The sequence below is a fragment of the Theropithecus gelada genome, chromosome 7a (genome assembly GCF_003255815.1).
Source record: "Theropithecus gelada isolate Dixy chromosome 7a, Tgel_1.0, whole genome shotgun sequence".
NCBI classification, from domain to species: Eukaryota; Metazoa; Chordata; class Mammalia; order Primates; family Cercopithecidae; genus Theropithecus; species Theropithecus gelada.
Window position 1 is genome coordinate 12028411 of NC_037674.1, and position 18578 is coordinate 12046988.

Here is an 18578-nt window from a genome sequence, read left to right on the forward strand (position 1 = left end):
TCCTTTTCAGGCAGGTGTTGTCTAAATAGCTCGCAGATGGCAGTCTTCCTTTCTTACATTTCAGGATCTTCCAAGACAGAAATAAATCTTTCCCCACCTTAAAAATATTACATTTGATCAAATTTAAATATCTGCATAATTAGGAATGGTATGTTGTCTGCTGAGACCAACTGCAACTTGGTTGACATGGGCACTTACCCTGTATCTGCAGTGATTTGAGAGGTCTTGGTCTTGTTTGCTCATTTAACTTCTCTCTAGGCCAGTTGTATTGTGTGTAAATTGAAATGTTGGACTAGTAATCTCTACAATTTTACTAGTTCAGAAATGTTTCGGAGGCACCCGTTATCTAAAAATCTGTGTTTTGTGAATCTGAAGGTTAACAGGTCTGCTTTTAAGTGATAATATTCCCATATTAATTTTGATAATGAACACTGGAACTATAACATTAATGAACTTAATGGTTATGAAATATATTGGGTTTTTAAATATATACCTTAAACCAGAAGACCCTTACTTTGTATCTAGTACAGTCACTAAGACATATATGCAGGATTTGAAGATTGGTTTGATATTGATTCTCAACCATTTGGGGAAGTCATACTAAAAGTACTGTTTCATATTATTGCCATAACCTTTTTTTCATTCTAACTAATATTATTTTTACTTTGTTCTTAATCTTTATCACTTTTTTCTTGAAGAAAACATCTTATATTACTGTTGAAGAAACAGTTTATATTACTTAAACATCTAGTTTCCACTTAGAAAATTCAAAGAATCATAAGTAACTACTTGGCTCAAATATATGCTGTTTTATAAGAGCCTGCATGAAATGTGTGATTCTCAAGGAAAACATAAATTGTAAAACTGAGTATAAAAGATACATATATCTCTCTCTCTCTCAACAGATCAATAGCCAAAGAAAAAAGAGTTGCCCACCCAACAATGGCACCAGCCACAGATTGGGTTTTGTGGGGGAATTCTACTAAAATAAGAAGGAGTGGATAGGTCCAGTGTTACTTAAAATAGTTGAGGCCAGGCATGGTGGCTCACGTCTGTAATCCCACCACTTTGGGAGGCCGAGGCAGGCAGATTATTTGAGGTCAGGAATTTAAGACCAGCTTGGCCAACATGGAGGAACCTCATCTCTACTGAAAATACCACAATTAGCCAGGCATAGTAGCATGCACCTGTAATCCCAGCTACTTGGAAGGCTGAGGCAGAAGAATCACTTGAACCCAGGAGACGAAGGTTGCAGTGAGCCAAGATTGTGCCACTGTACTCCGGCATAAGCGACAGAGCAAGATTTCATCTCAAAAAAAAAAAAAAAACAAAACAAAAAACTTGACGTCAAAGAAAAATTTCCCCATCAGTATTAAGGAAAGAGATGCTGTCTTTTTTACACATTTGAGATGAACCTCAGATGAACATGTAGCACGGACAGTTGGGACCCAGGAAGAAAGATAACAGTGAGAGTTATCCAATAAAACCTTGAACTTGGAACCTAGTTGGTGCCTTTGTGCCTCGTTGATATGTAGGGAATTAAATTAAGAAAGGAAATTATTGTCTATCCAGATAGGATTTGTAAAGACATGGATACTGGTAAACATGCACTTGTATTTTACTCATTCATCTTTTGGGGGCATTAAGTGTCCTGGGGCCTAGAACAGATGAACAAGGCCACCTGTTTCAAAATGCTGCTTCCTACCCTGGTACCATCATTTTGTCTGAACTTTGCCAAGTTGTTACCTCGTCCTTTCTTAGATTTAGGATGAAGGAAGCAAGCCAAAGGTTGAAACAGAGGAGCTACGGCAGTGAGAGTTTAGTAAATAAATTAAAGGAAGAAGATGCCCAATACATAGTATTTTAGATGTTTGGGATAACCTCTTTACTATTTTAAAAAAAAATGGAAATCTGATATCACCAATGGTGACACAGACTTCCAGATGCTGTCCTTTGGCTACAATGATTATTGAATCAGCTTCATGTTGAGAGAGAAAGAGTGAGAGGGAGGGAGAGAGACAGGGGTGTGTGTATGTGAGAGAGAGAAAGAGACAGAGCGAGCCAGTTGTAGTTTGTTGAAGTTCACCACAAAAAGATGGGAAGGATCCCTAGCCACACTTGATGTTTTGTGTTTCAGTTTTGGAGTTCGGGATTGTTAATTTTCATATTAAGTCAGTCATGCAGTTTAAATTGTAGATATCATGTTGTAATTTTGGTGCAGTGAACAGGAGTGCAGCATCTGTCTTTTAAAGGGATTTTTGTGTGTGTGTGCATTTAGATTGCTTGGTGACCTTTGAAATTTTGTTTTGCACTATTATCAGGAACATAATCATTTTTCTTTCTGAAACAGATTTTAACATCTGCAAAGGTTGATGAAACTAGGAGAGTTTTAATGAAATCTTAATCTATCTTTTTTAATGTCACCATTGCTTTTAAAACTGTTCATCGGCTACCGGAAACATCAGCTCAAGGCACTGGAGTTGATTTTAATAAATGCCTTTTCTATTAAATATTCTCATTGTGGTCAGAGTATAGTTACAGAACAGAAACTCGTCCAGTCTTGTTCATCTACAGCTCACTTTCCAAATTCTCTTGTTTTTAAAGTCATATTATTTCAATCTGTATTTCGTTATCTCAATAGTTAGCTTGAGATTTTTTATATTTCAAGGAGGGGAGGTTGCTCTGAATACTGGCACCAATCCTTCAAAATCTAGACAGTTTAAGGATATTGACTTTTAACAAAATTTAACTTAAATGTCTACTTTAAATATGTGTCTTGTCATTAAAAGGTTATTTACATTTAAAATGCTGACCTTTCAAGATGTGCACAAGAGTGTTCTAAAACAGAGTTTCTGAACATTGGCCATGAAACCACTGTCTTGGGCTGACAAATGGATTGGAAATAAGCTACCCAACACTGGGAATGGGCCATTAATTTTAATCAAAGGTGATGCAGGAAGGCGAATGGGATGCATGACAATGTCAACAGCCCAGTAGGTGTTAAGAGACCACACAGCCTTCCTTGTTACTTGGTCGGGCCATTAGTTGAGGTTGGGTGAAGACAGAAAGCCATGTCTGGAATTGAATGACCAGGTCACTCCAAAATCTAATGGAGAACTCCCCATTTCAGAAATCACATTGTAATGCCATTAGAAGTCAAGGACAGCATTTAGAAAATATTGGTGGATTTATTTTTTTTTTCTTTTTTAAACAATCACCTTTCTGGTTTTTCCCAACTTTGTCAAGCTTCCTGTTTTCCTGCCTTCTTTCCTTCTGAATAGATCATTGGTATTTACAGGGGAACAAGAAATCGAACTGACTTAGGAAAAAAAATCTCAAAGCCTATTTGCTTTTCAGAATTACATATTGTTATAAAACTCAGGTAAATGCCAGAAACAATAGCATACCAAAGGAATTAAGCAGGATAACTAATTCTTTATGGCGATCTCATGGTCCTTGTCTCTTTCTTGTGTGTGGGAATAGTTTCACTAATTGAAGCTAAACTTTTGTAATTGCTTTATTGAAAGCATTTTTTCATCATTGTAGAGGCCACTGTGCTTGGCCCTTGACTATAAATTGTCAATACTAGCTGATAACATTTGTAATTTTCACAGCAGTGAAAGCCTTTATTTTAAATCAGTGAGTGTATTACTTTATTTTGAATACTTTCAATTACAAAAAAGGTAGTATATGACAGCTTGAATTCGTGATGTTTATAATAACAAAAAATGCAGAAAAAATAATGAAAGAAGCATATCTGAAGCATATTTACGCTTCAGGGTTGTTAAGAAAGTTCATTTATTCTGACACAGCACTGCATGCATAAGAAAGATCTGTATGACTAGAGTAGTAGTTTTTATACATATTTAAGAAATAAAAACAAATATATTCCTATCTTGTTAATTGAATAGTGTTGTAAGTAAATAGCATTTGTTCTTCCTGTAGATGAAGATCAGCTCCGTGCAAAGGGTTATGACAAAACACCAGACTTTATTTTACAAGTACCAATTGGTAAGTTCTTCAACTCTGTTATGCATTTGTTTTTAGAGAAAAGGGATGTATTTTTTAATGTCTTTACGTTAATATTAGCTTTATAATATTAAAAATGGGTGAATAATTAGAAAATATTATTTTTAAATGGCAGAAAATAATAGGTTCAGAAGAAATCTGTCTTAAAATCTTTTGCATATATTATAAACATGTTTTCTAAAGATATTTTGGTTGTCATTTTCAACTTATTTCTCTAAATTTCCGATTCCTTAAACATAGATCTGTTGAAAAACCAGACTCATTTTGGTCTGCTTGGCATGTCACTTGTCGAGTTATACAGGCAGTCTGAGAACTAGGAAAGGGAGTTTTGAAGAATATAATGAAAATCAAAGGAATATGATTGTCACATAAGTGTTCTTTGTAATGAACATATACAGTGTGTTGTTTTGTAATTACATTTATAAATGATGGTAAGAGCTAAGCCTGTGCTCATTAATGTGAAGCTTAGAGAGGCCTGTGCAGAGTTGAGAATTTTCAATCTTCCCTTCCCTTCTCCGTATATTAGTAATGCTTTGTCCCTTAGCTGTAGAAGGGCACATAATTCACTGGATTGAAAGCAAAGCCTCATTTGGTGATGAATGTAGCCACCACGCCTACCTGCATGACCAGTTCTGGAGCTACTGGAATAGGTAAGGTCTCATTATTTTTCTTTTAAGATAAACGATACTCAGCTGAAATCTCATTAGAAAAAAATATTTTGTTTAGCTGGTAAAAATGCTAGTAGCCTTTGTTTCTAGTAAATACAGAGTTTTGATTAATGTATTCATTTCAGATAATTTAAACTTCTCCGCTTTCATAATGTTGCTTCATTTTTTAAAACTAAAAATCTCTGCATAAGGTCAAAATTAGTATATATTCCATTTTTCATTCATTTTACAATAATATTGGTGTCACTTAAAATGCAGATAATAAGATGTGGTATATATTACAATATTGACACTGAACTTTTATCCTTTTGATGTGAAATTTATGCTTACTGTCAGACCTTAAAATAATTTATCCTCAGCTCTCTAAGAAAAGTATCCAAACGATATGAAAGATGGAAATGATATACCTTCCAAGAATAGAGAGTAGTTTACCTACCAACTCATATTAACATTCCCGAAGACACGGAAATCTCAGCATTAAGAAAGGAGTGGGGGGTCTTATTTTACTGATTATCTACCTTATGCCCGGGAAGTTACTTTTATCCCCATTTTACAGATAATTAAGCTGATACTCAGAGAAAATGATGTGCTATAGTGCTAGTTATCATGGATCTGCTTTTATCTCTGACTCCCAAATCTGTGTGATTTCTAGCACAACCCTATTGTCATTTACAATGCAACCATCCAAACTTTGGCTTTTTCTATTATTGCAGTCCCAAGTGTTCACACTACACATTTTTTTTCCCCCTTAGAACAGGAATGCCGGCCAACAGTAAGAATACAATAATAAAATGACATTGACTCAGATCCTTAAGGAATGAGACAGTAGCATCCGTGGGTAATAGCTTTGTCCTAGGGTAAAAACAGTGACCAGCTACAGAATTTGGCATTATATTGTTACTCAGTTTTACAAAAGGCCAGTGGACCTCGCCTGTGGCAGCTGTGCTAACCTAAGCCCACTTTTTGCCATGGTAACAATGATCATGGCAAAATGCTGAATGTAATGGCTTTCTTGATTTTCTTGTGTAATTGTGCGTGGCATCCGAGCTTTACTTTACAGGGATGGAGGAGGAAAGTGCAAAATGTTTTAGAAATCAATGCTGGTTCAGCGTTTCCTGTCTTTTATTCAGCCATTATTCAAATTAGCAGTAATGTGGCAAATTGAATTTTAGATTTTTAGCAATTTTATGATGAGTTTGAAATAGTAAAGAAAGCATCATTTTTGGTAGTGCAGGGAAAGCAATGACAAGAAAATCAAATTGCATAAGTTTAGGTTGCTAAAGTATTAAAAAAAGAAAACTGATAAGCTCAATCAGTAGGCAGGTAGACTGTTTCCCCAGCTTTGGTACTGGTCATTTCTTTTCTAAGGAACAATTGCAAACTAAATCCCAAATACTAGAGCTTACTTCAAAATTCCAAATTATTATCTTTATTCTAAAGCAACTCAATTATTTATTGAGTACCTACTGTGTATTTAACATTCACCATTTAGAGGCTGATTAAATAATCTAGTCACCTGGATGATAGATTTACGGATTATTGACATGCCTGGAGGATGTCTGAGTGATAGATAATTTAATACAATTTCCTTTGGATTTTATATTACTTTGTTGCATTCTACTTTTTCCCTTCTGGTGATGTTTTACTTAGACTACTATTGATTTACATTCCCTGAGCACATTGTTTGAATATATACTGGCTAAGTGAGCATAATTCATTTTGGGCACGATGTGTGTGATATGGGAATGCTAGCCTTGGTTTTAAATGGTCCAGATCATTTAAGGAGTAAATGTCACAAAAGTCACTGATGTTACCAAATGTCTGCAGAGAGGCCAAGAAATGCAAGTTCAAAAAGGAACATTTAGTGCCCAGGTTTAAAATGGAACTTTGGGGCATTTACTTGTATATAAAATTTGTAATATATGATAATGATATAAGCTTACCGGTGATGGAGTATTTTGACAGAAGGAGAACTTACCCCATTTGTGAATGTGTGGGATCCTCCTCTTCTCGTATTTTGCCTCAACACAACTCATATACGTGAGCAATTGCTAAAGTTCTTCATCATATAACTATAGCAGATTCTGAAGTTCTTTAGAATTGGAAGAAATTCTCTCTCACCTGTAGGTAGCCTTTCAAGGAGGCTATTGGTTAGAATTTGGGCTTTTTGCTTTATTCAAGTGATAAGCGGCTAGTTTATATAAAAACTAATATTACCTAATTGTCACACTATTTTCAGATTAAAGATTGGATTTTACAATAAGACTGTTCAATTACTTTTTATAGACTAACGCTTTTTTTTTTTTTGAGACGGAGACTTACCCTGTCACCCAGGCTGGAGCGCAGTGGCGCGATCTCAGCTCACTGAAATCTTCACCTCCCGGGTTCAAGCGATTCTCCTGCCTCAGCTTCTCAAGTAGCTGGGATTACAGGTGCCCGCCACCACGCCCAGCTAATTTTTGTGTTTTTAGTAGAGATGGGGTTTCACCATGTTGGCCAGGCTGGTCTCGAACTCCTGACCTCATGATCCACCTGCCTTGGCCTCCCAAAGTGCTGGGATCAGAGGCGTGAGCCACTGCGCCCGGCCTAGACTAATGCTTTTGTGTAAATCCATTTCCCATGCAAATAACTACAGAGCCACCAATTTTTAGATTAACATTTCTGTAAGAGTTTTCTTTTGTAGTAAATTGATATTCTTACTCAGCTTAACTAACGTTGAAAACATTTAAATTTTACAATGTAGTCATCTTCCCCAAAGTCAGAGCTATTGAGTAAAGAACATAAGCAGCCATTCCTACAAGCACATCCCCATCCCAAGTCCCAGGTATGAACCTTGGTTAAACAACTACTCAAAACTCTCTACTTCTACAGAGTTAAAGCAGACAAAGAATGCCTCTGAGAAGCATTTGGACCATAAATATAGGCCCAAATTCTATAAGGCTACCAGAAAATACATTTACTTATGAAATCAACACACAAAAAGTCTTCTTATCCTATTTCTCTAATCAAAAGGTGAGTTCTTTGACAATTTGGCCTCTATTACTAAGTATACTTTTATACTGAGAGGATGACTTGTAAAGAGAGAAACCAATAGTACCAGTCTAAGATCAGGTGACATATATGTTCTCTAACATGTGGCCTTTCAAAGAGGCAGGGACAGACACCTTGTCCTCACTTTTGGTGGGTCAGTTTGAATGAAAATATTGAGTGACCTTAATGACAGAGAAAGGGCCATATGCTATAAAGCACATGAACAATTACCAACAACCACTGATCAAGAACATGGAAATTGCAACCGCAAGTTTCAACCCCTCCATCTGCCATTCCAGTCACATTCTGGCACGCTCTCATTAGAGACATCTCTTTACAACCAAAGTGCACTTTGTTGATATACCTCTCTGCTTCTCTCAAAGAAAATCTAAGCTTCTTGGCTGGAACAAATGGGGCAAAATTTGGTTTTTCAATTTAGTGATCCTTGAAGTAATGGGAGGACTATTGGGTTTGAATCCAGAGTATGCCACTTTCTGGTCCCATGACTGGGAACAATTTACTGTATTTTCTCCTCAATAAAATGGACTGAATAAAACTTTTTTTGCCCTCTTACTCTGAAGATCAGTTATTTAGTATATACAAAGCACTTTCACAGTGCCTGGCAGTCAAAAAAATATTAGTTCCCCTCTGTCTCTTTTTCTGTATGCCACTGATGGAGTTTAGAGGTCTTCCGATTAGACATTTTTAATTGCCTTCTTTGCCACATAAACTAGTCAGCTAATTTCAGCACTCAGCTTGGCTGACATCTCTTTGAGAAACCTTCCTGCATTCCAGGATTGGGTTTGGTGCGCCTCCTGTGTTTTGCTAATAATTTCATAACATCTATCAAACATTGTCATTGCTTGCTTATTTGTCAACTTCCTCCAATTAATATTGAGTTCCATCTTATCTACTGGTTTTATCCATCTTTGGTTGCCCAGAATCTGGCACATAGTAGGTGATAGTAGATATTTATTGATTGTATTTACTGATGTCTGACGACAATAATGGTTTGAATCAGCCTTTGAGGAATTTGTCAGGCATTGTGACATTAAGCCATGATACAATCAAATTTTTTTCTTTGAGAATTCAACTCGGAGGATAGTGAGGAAAATACCTAATTTTTCTGAAAAACTTTTACAGACTTTTCAAATGTATAGGCTTTTGCAGTCCTGTTTCATGAAATAGAGCATAAATGTATTTAACATAAGGAATTTTAAAAATAGAAAATAACTGAGAACTAAATGACAAATTCACTTTATAAAGGTTTTTAGATAAATATTTATAATCTTATGTTGGTCGGTTGCTTTCCCAAAACTTCAGAGAGTTCTCTCATTTGAAATTTGACATAGAATACCTTGAGAATTCTAAGCAGAGGATAATCTCTAGTTTCTTTAAGGGATACATGAAACTGGGCCTGGAGCAAGAGTACAAATGGAGCCTTATATACTAGGGTCTAAATATGTAAAGTTACATATTAAGTTAACAGACCTTAAATATATTCCATTCTGCGTGAAGAGCTGAAAGTTCAGATTTGCATAAGAATTCCTAGATTCCTTGGATTTGCAGGCTACGTGTGTCAGTGCAGGGAGCGGTGGTCCCACTGCACAGCCTGCCTTCCTTTTCTTCCCACCCTCAGCTCCATCCTACACCTGGAAAGGTGTCAAGCACACACCAGGTCTGCGTATCCAAGCTCCATGTACATTCCCATAAGCTATGGCTCTCAGGCCAGAGTTGCACACTCTGGTAGTCTGCCCTCTTATCAGGTGAATGAACCTGAGAGAAAGGGCCATCCAGGCCCTGGGAGTGGTCTCGGGGCTATAAGATCAGGAAGTTCTGAGGTCACTGATACCTGGAAGGTGGCCTAGAAAGTGGTTGAGGGAACAGGCATCAGGTGGGGATGTTCCCTTGGCCCCATAAACTCCTTACTCCATGGATTCAGATATAACTAGACAGTGGCTAGAGCAGAGTTACCTAAAGCTTGGGTTCAGGACATGGACCTCTCTTGATTGACTGTAAAGGACAGTATTAAAGGAAGCAGGTGCATAGATCTTTCAAAGCCATTTCTTGTTCTGGTGTTAGGATAGGAGGGGAGATGAGCACCGGAGGAAATATGGTCTTGATCACATGTATGTACCACGGAAACGATTAAGAGCTGAGTTCTATCTGTCAGATTTTTGAAGCTTTGGCTCCAGAGAGTCTGCTCTCCTGAAGGGAATGCTAAGCTAATACCTTCTGCCACAGAATTGATTTGACTTTAGTTCATACATCTAAGTATTTTTTAAAGATCAGTTATTTACTCAATGGTCTGGCAATTGCTTCCTCTGGTTTGTGATAGCTTGAGAGGAGAGGCATTTAGAATGGGAATGCCAACCAGTTAGAGTTAAGGAAGGTATTTTTCAGAGCATGGCCAAAGTTTTTCCTGTATTAAGATACTTTGAGGAACCCTGCAATTAGCCAAATCACAGATTTCCAGTTATTTCGGTCTTGTTAAAAACAAGGCTGATCACATCTGTCTTAAGTTGGAGTATGTGCCTCAGCAATAGAAGCTCTTGCAAACCTTCAATTACAGCAGCCTCAGAAGCAGCACTGCTGCCATATACTATCAAGTAGCAACAACAAGCGACAGATTGACTAATAATTAGCAAATGCTCTGGAGAGGGCTTCGATCAAGGTGAAATATAATAATTTGCTTTTTCCATCTCTTAAAATTGAGTTGGTTTTGAGATATTGATGTCCCATTGTTTCAGACAGATACTTGACACTGTTGTTAGCTGGAGTAACCTCAAAATATTTTGTCAGAGTGAGGGAAGTGTTTTCTGTATATAGAGTACTTTGATAAAAATGACTTCTCATAATGGTTATAATGGTTAAGTATCATTTTTTCAGCATGCAGAATGTGAATAACAAGACTTTTCTAAGTGAGGAATTCATATTTTCTGCCATCATTCATTGATTTTAACAAAACTGAGCAAAGAATAGAAATGTTATCTTAGGCCTTTAGAGTGATATTCGTAGTAAGGAGATAATTGTTGAGAAACTAGAATGACTTACATCAAAGAAAACAGATCTATAAAGGAATGGCAAGGAATTATAGTTTCTCCGGCTAGAAAGACATCTAAATGATTACTCTTTTCAAGCATATGTAAGATTTTTACAAGAGTGGTATATTGACCAGTTTCACAAATCCAGGCGACCAGAAAATTCTTACGAGGATGACTTCCCATTGACACACACTATGACAAAGTTAATCTGAGTCATGTCTAGCTCAGAAATGTTACCCCAAGCCAAACCAACAAGCAAAGGATTGAGTGGCCATTCTAAGAATGGAAACACAGCATTATGATCATCCAGAGAGGGTAAGGGAAAAATAAAGAGAGTTTACCAATAGGAAGTGAAGTTGGGAGCACAGTTCGTGTCAAGAACCCAAGAACACGGAGTCCATTTCTGAGGCTAAGTCTAGAATAATGCAGATCAGGTCAAAATTGATACTAAAAAGGCTTGGAGTCTAGCATAATAATTCTTCAACTTTACTGTGTGTTAAAATCACATGGGGGTTGTTTTTAAAATATTGATATTGGCTTTACCCTTAGAGAGCTAGTTTAATTGGTATGCAATGCAGCCTGTACTCTGGGAATTTGTTTTGTTCTCGTTGAAAACTATGAGATTAATCTGTATCTAACATTGAAGTCAGACTCTTCGTTACCTAGCCTCAACTTGCTAGCTAGCCTTAGCATTCCTAGCTTATCTGCTTCCAAACAGTCTTGATGAAATAGTTGCTTTATGAAGAAATACAGGTCCAGGTCAGCAAACATTTACAGGCACTGTGTTAGTCAGTAGAGAGTCAGCCCCTGCCTTTGAGGGGTTAACAGTGAGAACTGAGCAGTAAACTACAGAGGCAGCACCTGAACCCAGGTCTCTCTGTGAACCCCACACCTATGCTCTTTCTACTCTATCGGGCAGCTTCATATCTTTCATGGGGATAAATATGTTGGAAGAGTTTACTTACTCTGTCAGTTAATGGGCTTGCTAAGCTAAAACTAAAACCCTCTCCAGCATACAAGTTTTAGATATTCACCTTCATGTGGTTGGAGAAAATGGACCATTTGTTCTCTGTTCTTCAAGAGCCTATATTCTGTATTTTAAGAAACAACTTTATTGAGGTATAACTGACACAGAATAAACTCATATTTAAAGAGTACAATTTAATGTTTTGTATAAACCTATAAAATTATCACCATGATAGAGATAGTGAGCATACTTACCACCCCTAGGTTTCCAGATGCCCCTTTATAATCCACCTTCCTAATCCCTTCAATTCTCCCTGCACCCTTGTACCCACTGATCTGCTTTCTGTGACTGTTGATTAGTTTGCTTCTTCTACTATTTTATGTAAATAGAACTATGCAGCATGTACTCTTTTTTGTCTAGCCTTTTTCACTCAGCATAATTATTTCAGGATAATGTACATTGAATATATCAATAGTTCATCTTTTTATTGCTGAGAGGCATTAAGCTGCATGACTGTTCCACTGTTTATTTATCCATTCACCTGTTGATGGACACTGGGCTTATTTTTAGTTCTGGCTATTACTAATAAAGCTGATCTGAACAGTTTTGTAAAATGTTAACATGATTTCATTACTCTTGGGTAAAGATGTAATGTAATTTCATACCTGGGAGTGAAACGACTGGGCCATATGGTGGGAATATTTTTACCTTTTTACAAAATGAGTAAACTCTTTTCTGAAGTGGTTTTACCATTTTATATTCCCGCCAGCAGCTTACGATAGTTCCAGCTGCTTCCCATCTTCCTCATCACTTGGAATGGTCAGCCTTTTAACCCAAGGCTTTCTAATAGTTGTGTAAAAATGTGTTCATGTGATTTTTTAATTTGCATTTTTCTAATGATAAATTATATTGAGAATCTTTTCATATGTTTATTTGCTACCTGTTTTCCCTGGAAAAGTTTCTCTTGAAATCTTCGCTTCATTAGTTAATTGAGTTGTTTTCTTATTATTGAGTTTTGGGTAGGGCATTTTTATTTTACATTTTAGTATTCTGGATATAAGTTTCTTGCCTGCAGAAATGGTTCTAGAACCCTTTTTTGAGAAGACTCTCTTTTCTCCACCTAAATTACCTTTGTACATTTGTCAAAAATCAGTTGTTCATATATGTATGGGCCTGTTTCTGTATTCTCTATTTGTTCCATCATCAGTTTGTCTAGACCAATTCAACACTGTTTTAATTACTGTAACATTATAATTTTGAAAACAGATAGTAGGTCCTCCAATTTTGTGATTCTTTTCAAAGTTATTTTTTGCTATTCAAGATCTTTTTTACCATATGAATTTTAGAGTCAGCTTATTAATTCCTATAAAAGCCTGCTGGGATTTAGATTGGGATTACATTGAATTTACAGATCAATTTGGGAAGAATTAACGTCTTAATATTATTGAGTCTTCTGACCCATGAACCTGGCATCTCTCCATTTATTTAGGTCTTTTAACATTTTTCTCAGAAATTGTTCTGTAGTTTTCAGTGCACAAATCTCACATTTTTTGGAGATGATATCTAAGTATTGATTGAATAATGGCTATGTAAATACTTTATAGTTCTTAATAATATTAGTAATGATAGTTTTATTTGTTTCCATTTGTTCATTGCTACTATAGAGGAATACAGTTGATTTTGTATTTTGATTTTCTGTACGGCAACCTTATAAAACCCATTTATTAATAGTTTACCTAATTGGTGGATGTGATAGAATTTTCTACATAGGCAACTGTGTTGTTTGTGAAGACCATTTTACTTCATTTTCAATTTGTATGCCTTTTTTTTTCTTTTGCTTCATACAAAAGTGAATGGTAAGAGTGGACATTGTTGCCTCGCTGCTGATTTTAGAAGAAAGATTTTAGATCTTTCACCGTTAAGAATGATGGTAGGGGTGAGCACAAGGGACTTATGCCTGTAATCCCAGCACTTTGGGAGACCAGTGCAGGCCAGGGCTCAAGACCAGCCTGGGCAACATAGTGAGACCCTGTTTCTATTAAATAAATAAATAAATAACCAGGCATGGTGGCACACACTTGTAGTCCTAGCTACTCAGAAGTCTGAGATGGGAGGATCACTTCAGCCCAGGAATTCAAGGTTGCAGGGAGCCATGATCATGCCACTGCACACTAACCTGGGCAGTAGAGTGAGACTCTGTCTCTAAAATAAATATAAAAGAATGATGTTAGCTATAGGTTTTTGTAGATGCCCTTTATCAGGCTGAAGAAACTCCCTTCTAGTCCTAGTTTGTTGCAAGTTTTTATCAAAAATTGGTGTTGGATTTTTGTCAAATGCTGTTTCTGCATCTATTACGACAATCATATAGGTTTCTTAAATTAGTCAATATAGTGAATTATAGTGATTGATTTTTTAATGTTATACCAACCTTGCTTTCCTGAGATAAACTCCATTTGATTATGAAGCAATACACTTTTCATATTTAGCTGAATTTGATTTGTTAAAATCTGTTAGGAATTTTTACATCTATGTTTATGAGTGATACAAGTTCATGTTTTATTTTTCCTTCTAAAGTATTTATCTGGTATTGGTATTAGAGTAATGCTGGCCTCTTAGTAAGAGTTGGGGGGCATTCCCTCCTCTTTAATATTTTGAAAAGTTGGCGCAGAATTGCTATTATTTCTTCCTTAAATTTTTGGTGGGATTCCACAGTTAAAGCATCGGGGCCTGTGGTATTTTTTTGGTAGAAGGTTTTTAACTATAAAATCAATTTCTTGGTAGTTATAAGACATTCAGGTTATGTCTTTTTTTTTCTTGAATGAGCTTTGGCACTTTGAGTCTTTCAAAGTGTTTGTCCATTTAATCTAAGTTGCAGCATATTTTGGCATAACCTTGTTGAAAATATTCCCTTATTGTCTTTTAGTATCTGTAGAGATGATACCTTTCTAATTCCTGATATTTGTAATTGTATCTTCTTTTCTACATCAGTCTGCCTAGAGGTTTATCAATTTTATTGTTCTTCCAAACGAACCAATTTTTTTTTTTAATACTGATTTTCTTTTTTCTCTTTCATTGGTGTTTAATCTTATATTATTTTCTTTTTGTGTGTGTTAGTTTCTGTTTAGTTTGCTCTTCTAGTTTCCTAAGGTGGAAAACTGAAGTTGTTGATTTTAATTCATTCTTTCTTTTTTCCAGTATAAATATTTTAGTGCAATTAATTTACTTCTGAGCACTGTTGTGACTGCATCTCACAAATATTTATATATTGCATTTTCATTTTTATTTGGTTCCACCTACTTTCTACTTTTGATTTCTTCTTTGACCCACACTTACTTTGAAGTATGCTGTTTTGTTTTGAAATATTTGAGAAATTTTCAGATATCTTTCTGTTTGGTTTCTAATTTAATTCCGCTGAGATCAGATAACAAATCTGAACTCTTTTAAATGTATTGAGATTTATGTTATAGCTCAGACTGTGGTTATCTCTGTAAATTTTCTATGTATACTTGAAACTTTATTCCACTTTTCTTTGGTGGGATGTCTTATAAATGTCAATTAAGTCGAACTGGTTGGTAGTGTCATTCAAGTTTTCTATATCTTTACATATATGCACTTATCAGTACTCTTCTGAATACTTGAGGGCGACCTACTTAGGTCCCTGGAATTCTCTTTTTCTCTCTGGGCAGCTTTCCCCTGCTGATATTTTGCCCTTCAAACTCTAGTTGCCTTGGCTTTCCCATTCTCCTAGGTACAATTCCTCAACTCAGGGATACTGCTGGGCTTCGCCTGGGCTCACCATTTGGACGTCACAGCTTGGAAACTCTATGAAGCTGGGCCAATCAAATGGCTTGCTCTTTGTGATCCCATCACTCTGGGATTACAGTTCTTCATTGCTTGATGTCTAGTGTTTAAAAACTGTTATGTCATCTATTTTGTTTTTTAACTTTGAACAGAGAGCTAATCCAGTCTTTGTTACCCTAATTTGGTTCCAAGTAGGAGACTTTCAATTATGATTTTAACACATAGTTTAGCAGATTGGTGTAAACCAGTTTGTCTTGTTTAAAATTAACCTTGTAATCTTAACTTTTGTATCTTTATTAAGTCCACTTAACTTATAGACTTCATTGTCATCGTGAACGAGAGTACTGTGCAGTCCTTCAGGTTACTTTCTTTTGAGATCTCTCTCTCTCTCTCTCTCTCTCTCTCTCTCTCTCTCAGACGTCCATATATTCTACCTCTCTTTCCCTCAGGCTTCTGAGAGTTGGAATGGGATTTTTCATTTATGACTTTATGCCCAGCAAAAGGGAAGTCTTTAATATGTTCAAGGCCAAGGATTATAATAAGCATATGGTTGTTAGAAAGCAGCTTTCTTTGGTTATCTACTGGTAGCACTCAGGGCTTCTTATGCCTCTTGGATTAAAATAAAGCAGGCCATATTTTGGTGAGACAGAGCTCTGTTCCCAGCAGCTATGCCTTTTCATTTCCTCTGCCTTTAAGGAACACATGTTCCCATTTCCAAGCATCTTCTGCTGTTTGATATCATTCAAGTATCTCCTGAAATGGATGATATATAAGTGATGAGGCTACATTGCCCTGGTTTGCCTGTGCTCATTCTCTTCTCACATATGTGGAATATGGAAAATGAGTCATGAACATGAATGTAATTTGCATGTCTCATACTCTTCTCATAGAACAGAAATCTTCATGGATACATAATGACAATGGTAAACGTTCTTTCATTCTAATTTCTAATTGATTCTGGAAGTCAAATTCTTATAAATTCTTATAAAAATTAAATTTCTCCCATGAATTCGCTTTATTCAGTAACACAAGTCAATTACATTCACTTGTGTGGTTTTTTTTTTCTCTCCTTCTTACATTCTTCCAGTCTACTCTTAAGATCTGTGTGAATACCATTCTCTTAGTTTTCTTCCTTTTCTATCTGAATCCCTGAGATTGAGATATTTCTTGTGTTTTGGTCACCTTTTCTCACACAGGATTATACTAGCAAATTGTCTTGTTAACCCTTTCCTGCTTCTCTTTATATGTTCCCTTTTGCTATTTCCTTCCCATTTGTTGCTGGCAGCTTGCTAACCATTACCACCACCTCCCATTTTAAATTTAGTCTTGTAGCATTCCTGGTATTTCATTCCAAGTGATCATAAGTTAAAAACTAAAGCCAATTTTTTTTTATTTAGTAAAAAGGATTTTTTTTAGAATTCATAGAGCTCATCAACTCATATAAATAGGAGGCTATCTTAGTCATCTTTGATGACCAGCTGTGATATTTTAAGAGTACTCCATATTGATTAAGAAGGTATTAAAAATGAAGTCATTGGTTGTGTGCTAATGGTAGGTATATAAAGCCATATTGAACTCAACACTAGATTAAAATATTTGATGAGCCCCAATTACCTTTCATTGGTTTAATGTGAAGTGACTATTTTTTACTACTTCATATTTCTTTTATTTTTTTTTTATTTTATTTTAGAGACAAGGCTTCACTTTGTCACCCAGGCTAGAATGAAGTGGTGCAGTCATAGCTCACTGCAACCTTGAACTCCTGGTCTCAGGCGATCCTCCCACCTCTGTCTCCCAAAGTGCTGGGACTACAGGCGTGGGCCACCATGCCTGGCCTGCCATATTCTTAATGCAACAAGTTCTAGCAAACTGGCCCATCCGTAGTGGCATAGATATACAAATTCAGCTGATGTTTAATAAGTTACTTCTATGTAGAAATAGCATATTATGTATTTCAGAGCATACAAAGGTGAGCAAAACTTAATCTTGCCTTCAGTTAATTTAATTCAAACTAATAGGGAAACAAACATGTACATAGATCATAATAATAGCTAACACTGAGCACCAGTTATGTTCAAGGAGCTGGTTTAAGCACTTACATGTATTTTCCACTCTAATCCACATAACAATCCTATGAGGTAAATGCTAGTATTTTATCTCCATTTCATATGAGAAAGTTGAGCTATGAAGAGGTTAAGTGCCCAAATCAAGGTCACAGAGCTAGAAAGCCAGTGGAGTTTTTTGAATAGAAGAGTGACATGATTAGGACCTAACTTTAGGATGGATAGTCTGGTAGCAGTGCTTAGATTGAGTAGAAACAGGAATTTGGAAATAGGGACACTATTGCTATTAGTCACCCATATTGAAGTAATCCATTAATTCCCAAATTATAGTGGTAGCAGTGGAAATGGAAGGGGACCATATAGACTTACAGAGATTATAGAGGCAGGATTCACAGAATTTGTCAAGTAATGCCAACATTCAATACATCAGTAAAAGTGTCATTGTATTAAGTGGTTTAGAACAGAGATAACTTTGAGGTTTTAATATTGGTGGTGGCAAAATAATGATGCTATTAAAGAATTGGGAATAGAAAAAAATGTAGGTTAGCAATAACTTCAGTTGGGATGGTTAGGCAACTGGGCTGTGGGATAGGAATCTGAGTGGTGGGTCAGAGACAGTCTGATTTAGGGATCATCCATAGTAGAAAGAGATTGAGTGGTTTTTCTCAGAGGGAGAGAACAGAGAAATGCCTCTTATAAATAGGGAAAGAAGATACCTGTGACATGACATCATAATAAAGTTTAGAGAACTGATTAATAATAATTACGACCCTCATAGCAAATTAAATTATTTCTAAATTTACCGACTCCCACCCTTCATCTCTTGCATTTGAACTTATAAAGTAATTTCAGTCTGGCTGCACTGAATCTGATTATTCAGGGTATTGATAGTTAGCCTCACATCAGTTTCCACCATGAGTTATGTGGGTTTAGAAAGTTGTACCAAAATGTACGAACCTAGGGCTTTTAAGAATCA

At 36.1% G+C, this 18578-nt stretch overlaps 1 protein-coding gene across 5 annotated transcripts in view; it reads left to right on the plus strand.

The window, feature by feature from the left end:
* C7AH15orf41 (chromosome 7a C15orf41 homolog) overlaps nucleotides 1-18578 on the plus strand; it is a 242228-nt gene that overhangs the window by 123423 nt on the left and 100227 nt on the right. For 4 of the 5 annotated variants that reach the window (XR_003120189.1, XM_025389917.1, XM_025389914.1 and 1 more), the window contains 2 exons: nucleotides 3946-4011; nucleotides 4574-4679. Coding sequence is in view for 4 of the 5 variants with exons in the window: in XM_025389917.1 (XP_025245702.1) it covers nucleotides 3946-4011; nucleotides 4574-4679 (172 nt within the window). In the remaining variant the exon portion in view is untranslated. The remainder of the gene's footprint in view (nucleotides 1-3945; nucleotides 4012-4573; nucleotides 4680-18578) is intronic. The other variant, XM_025389915.1, reaches the window with a different exon arrangement.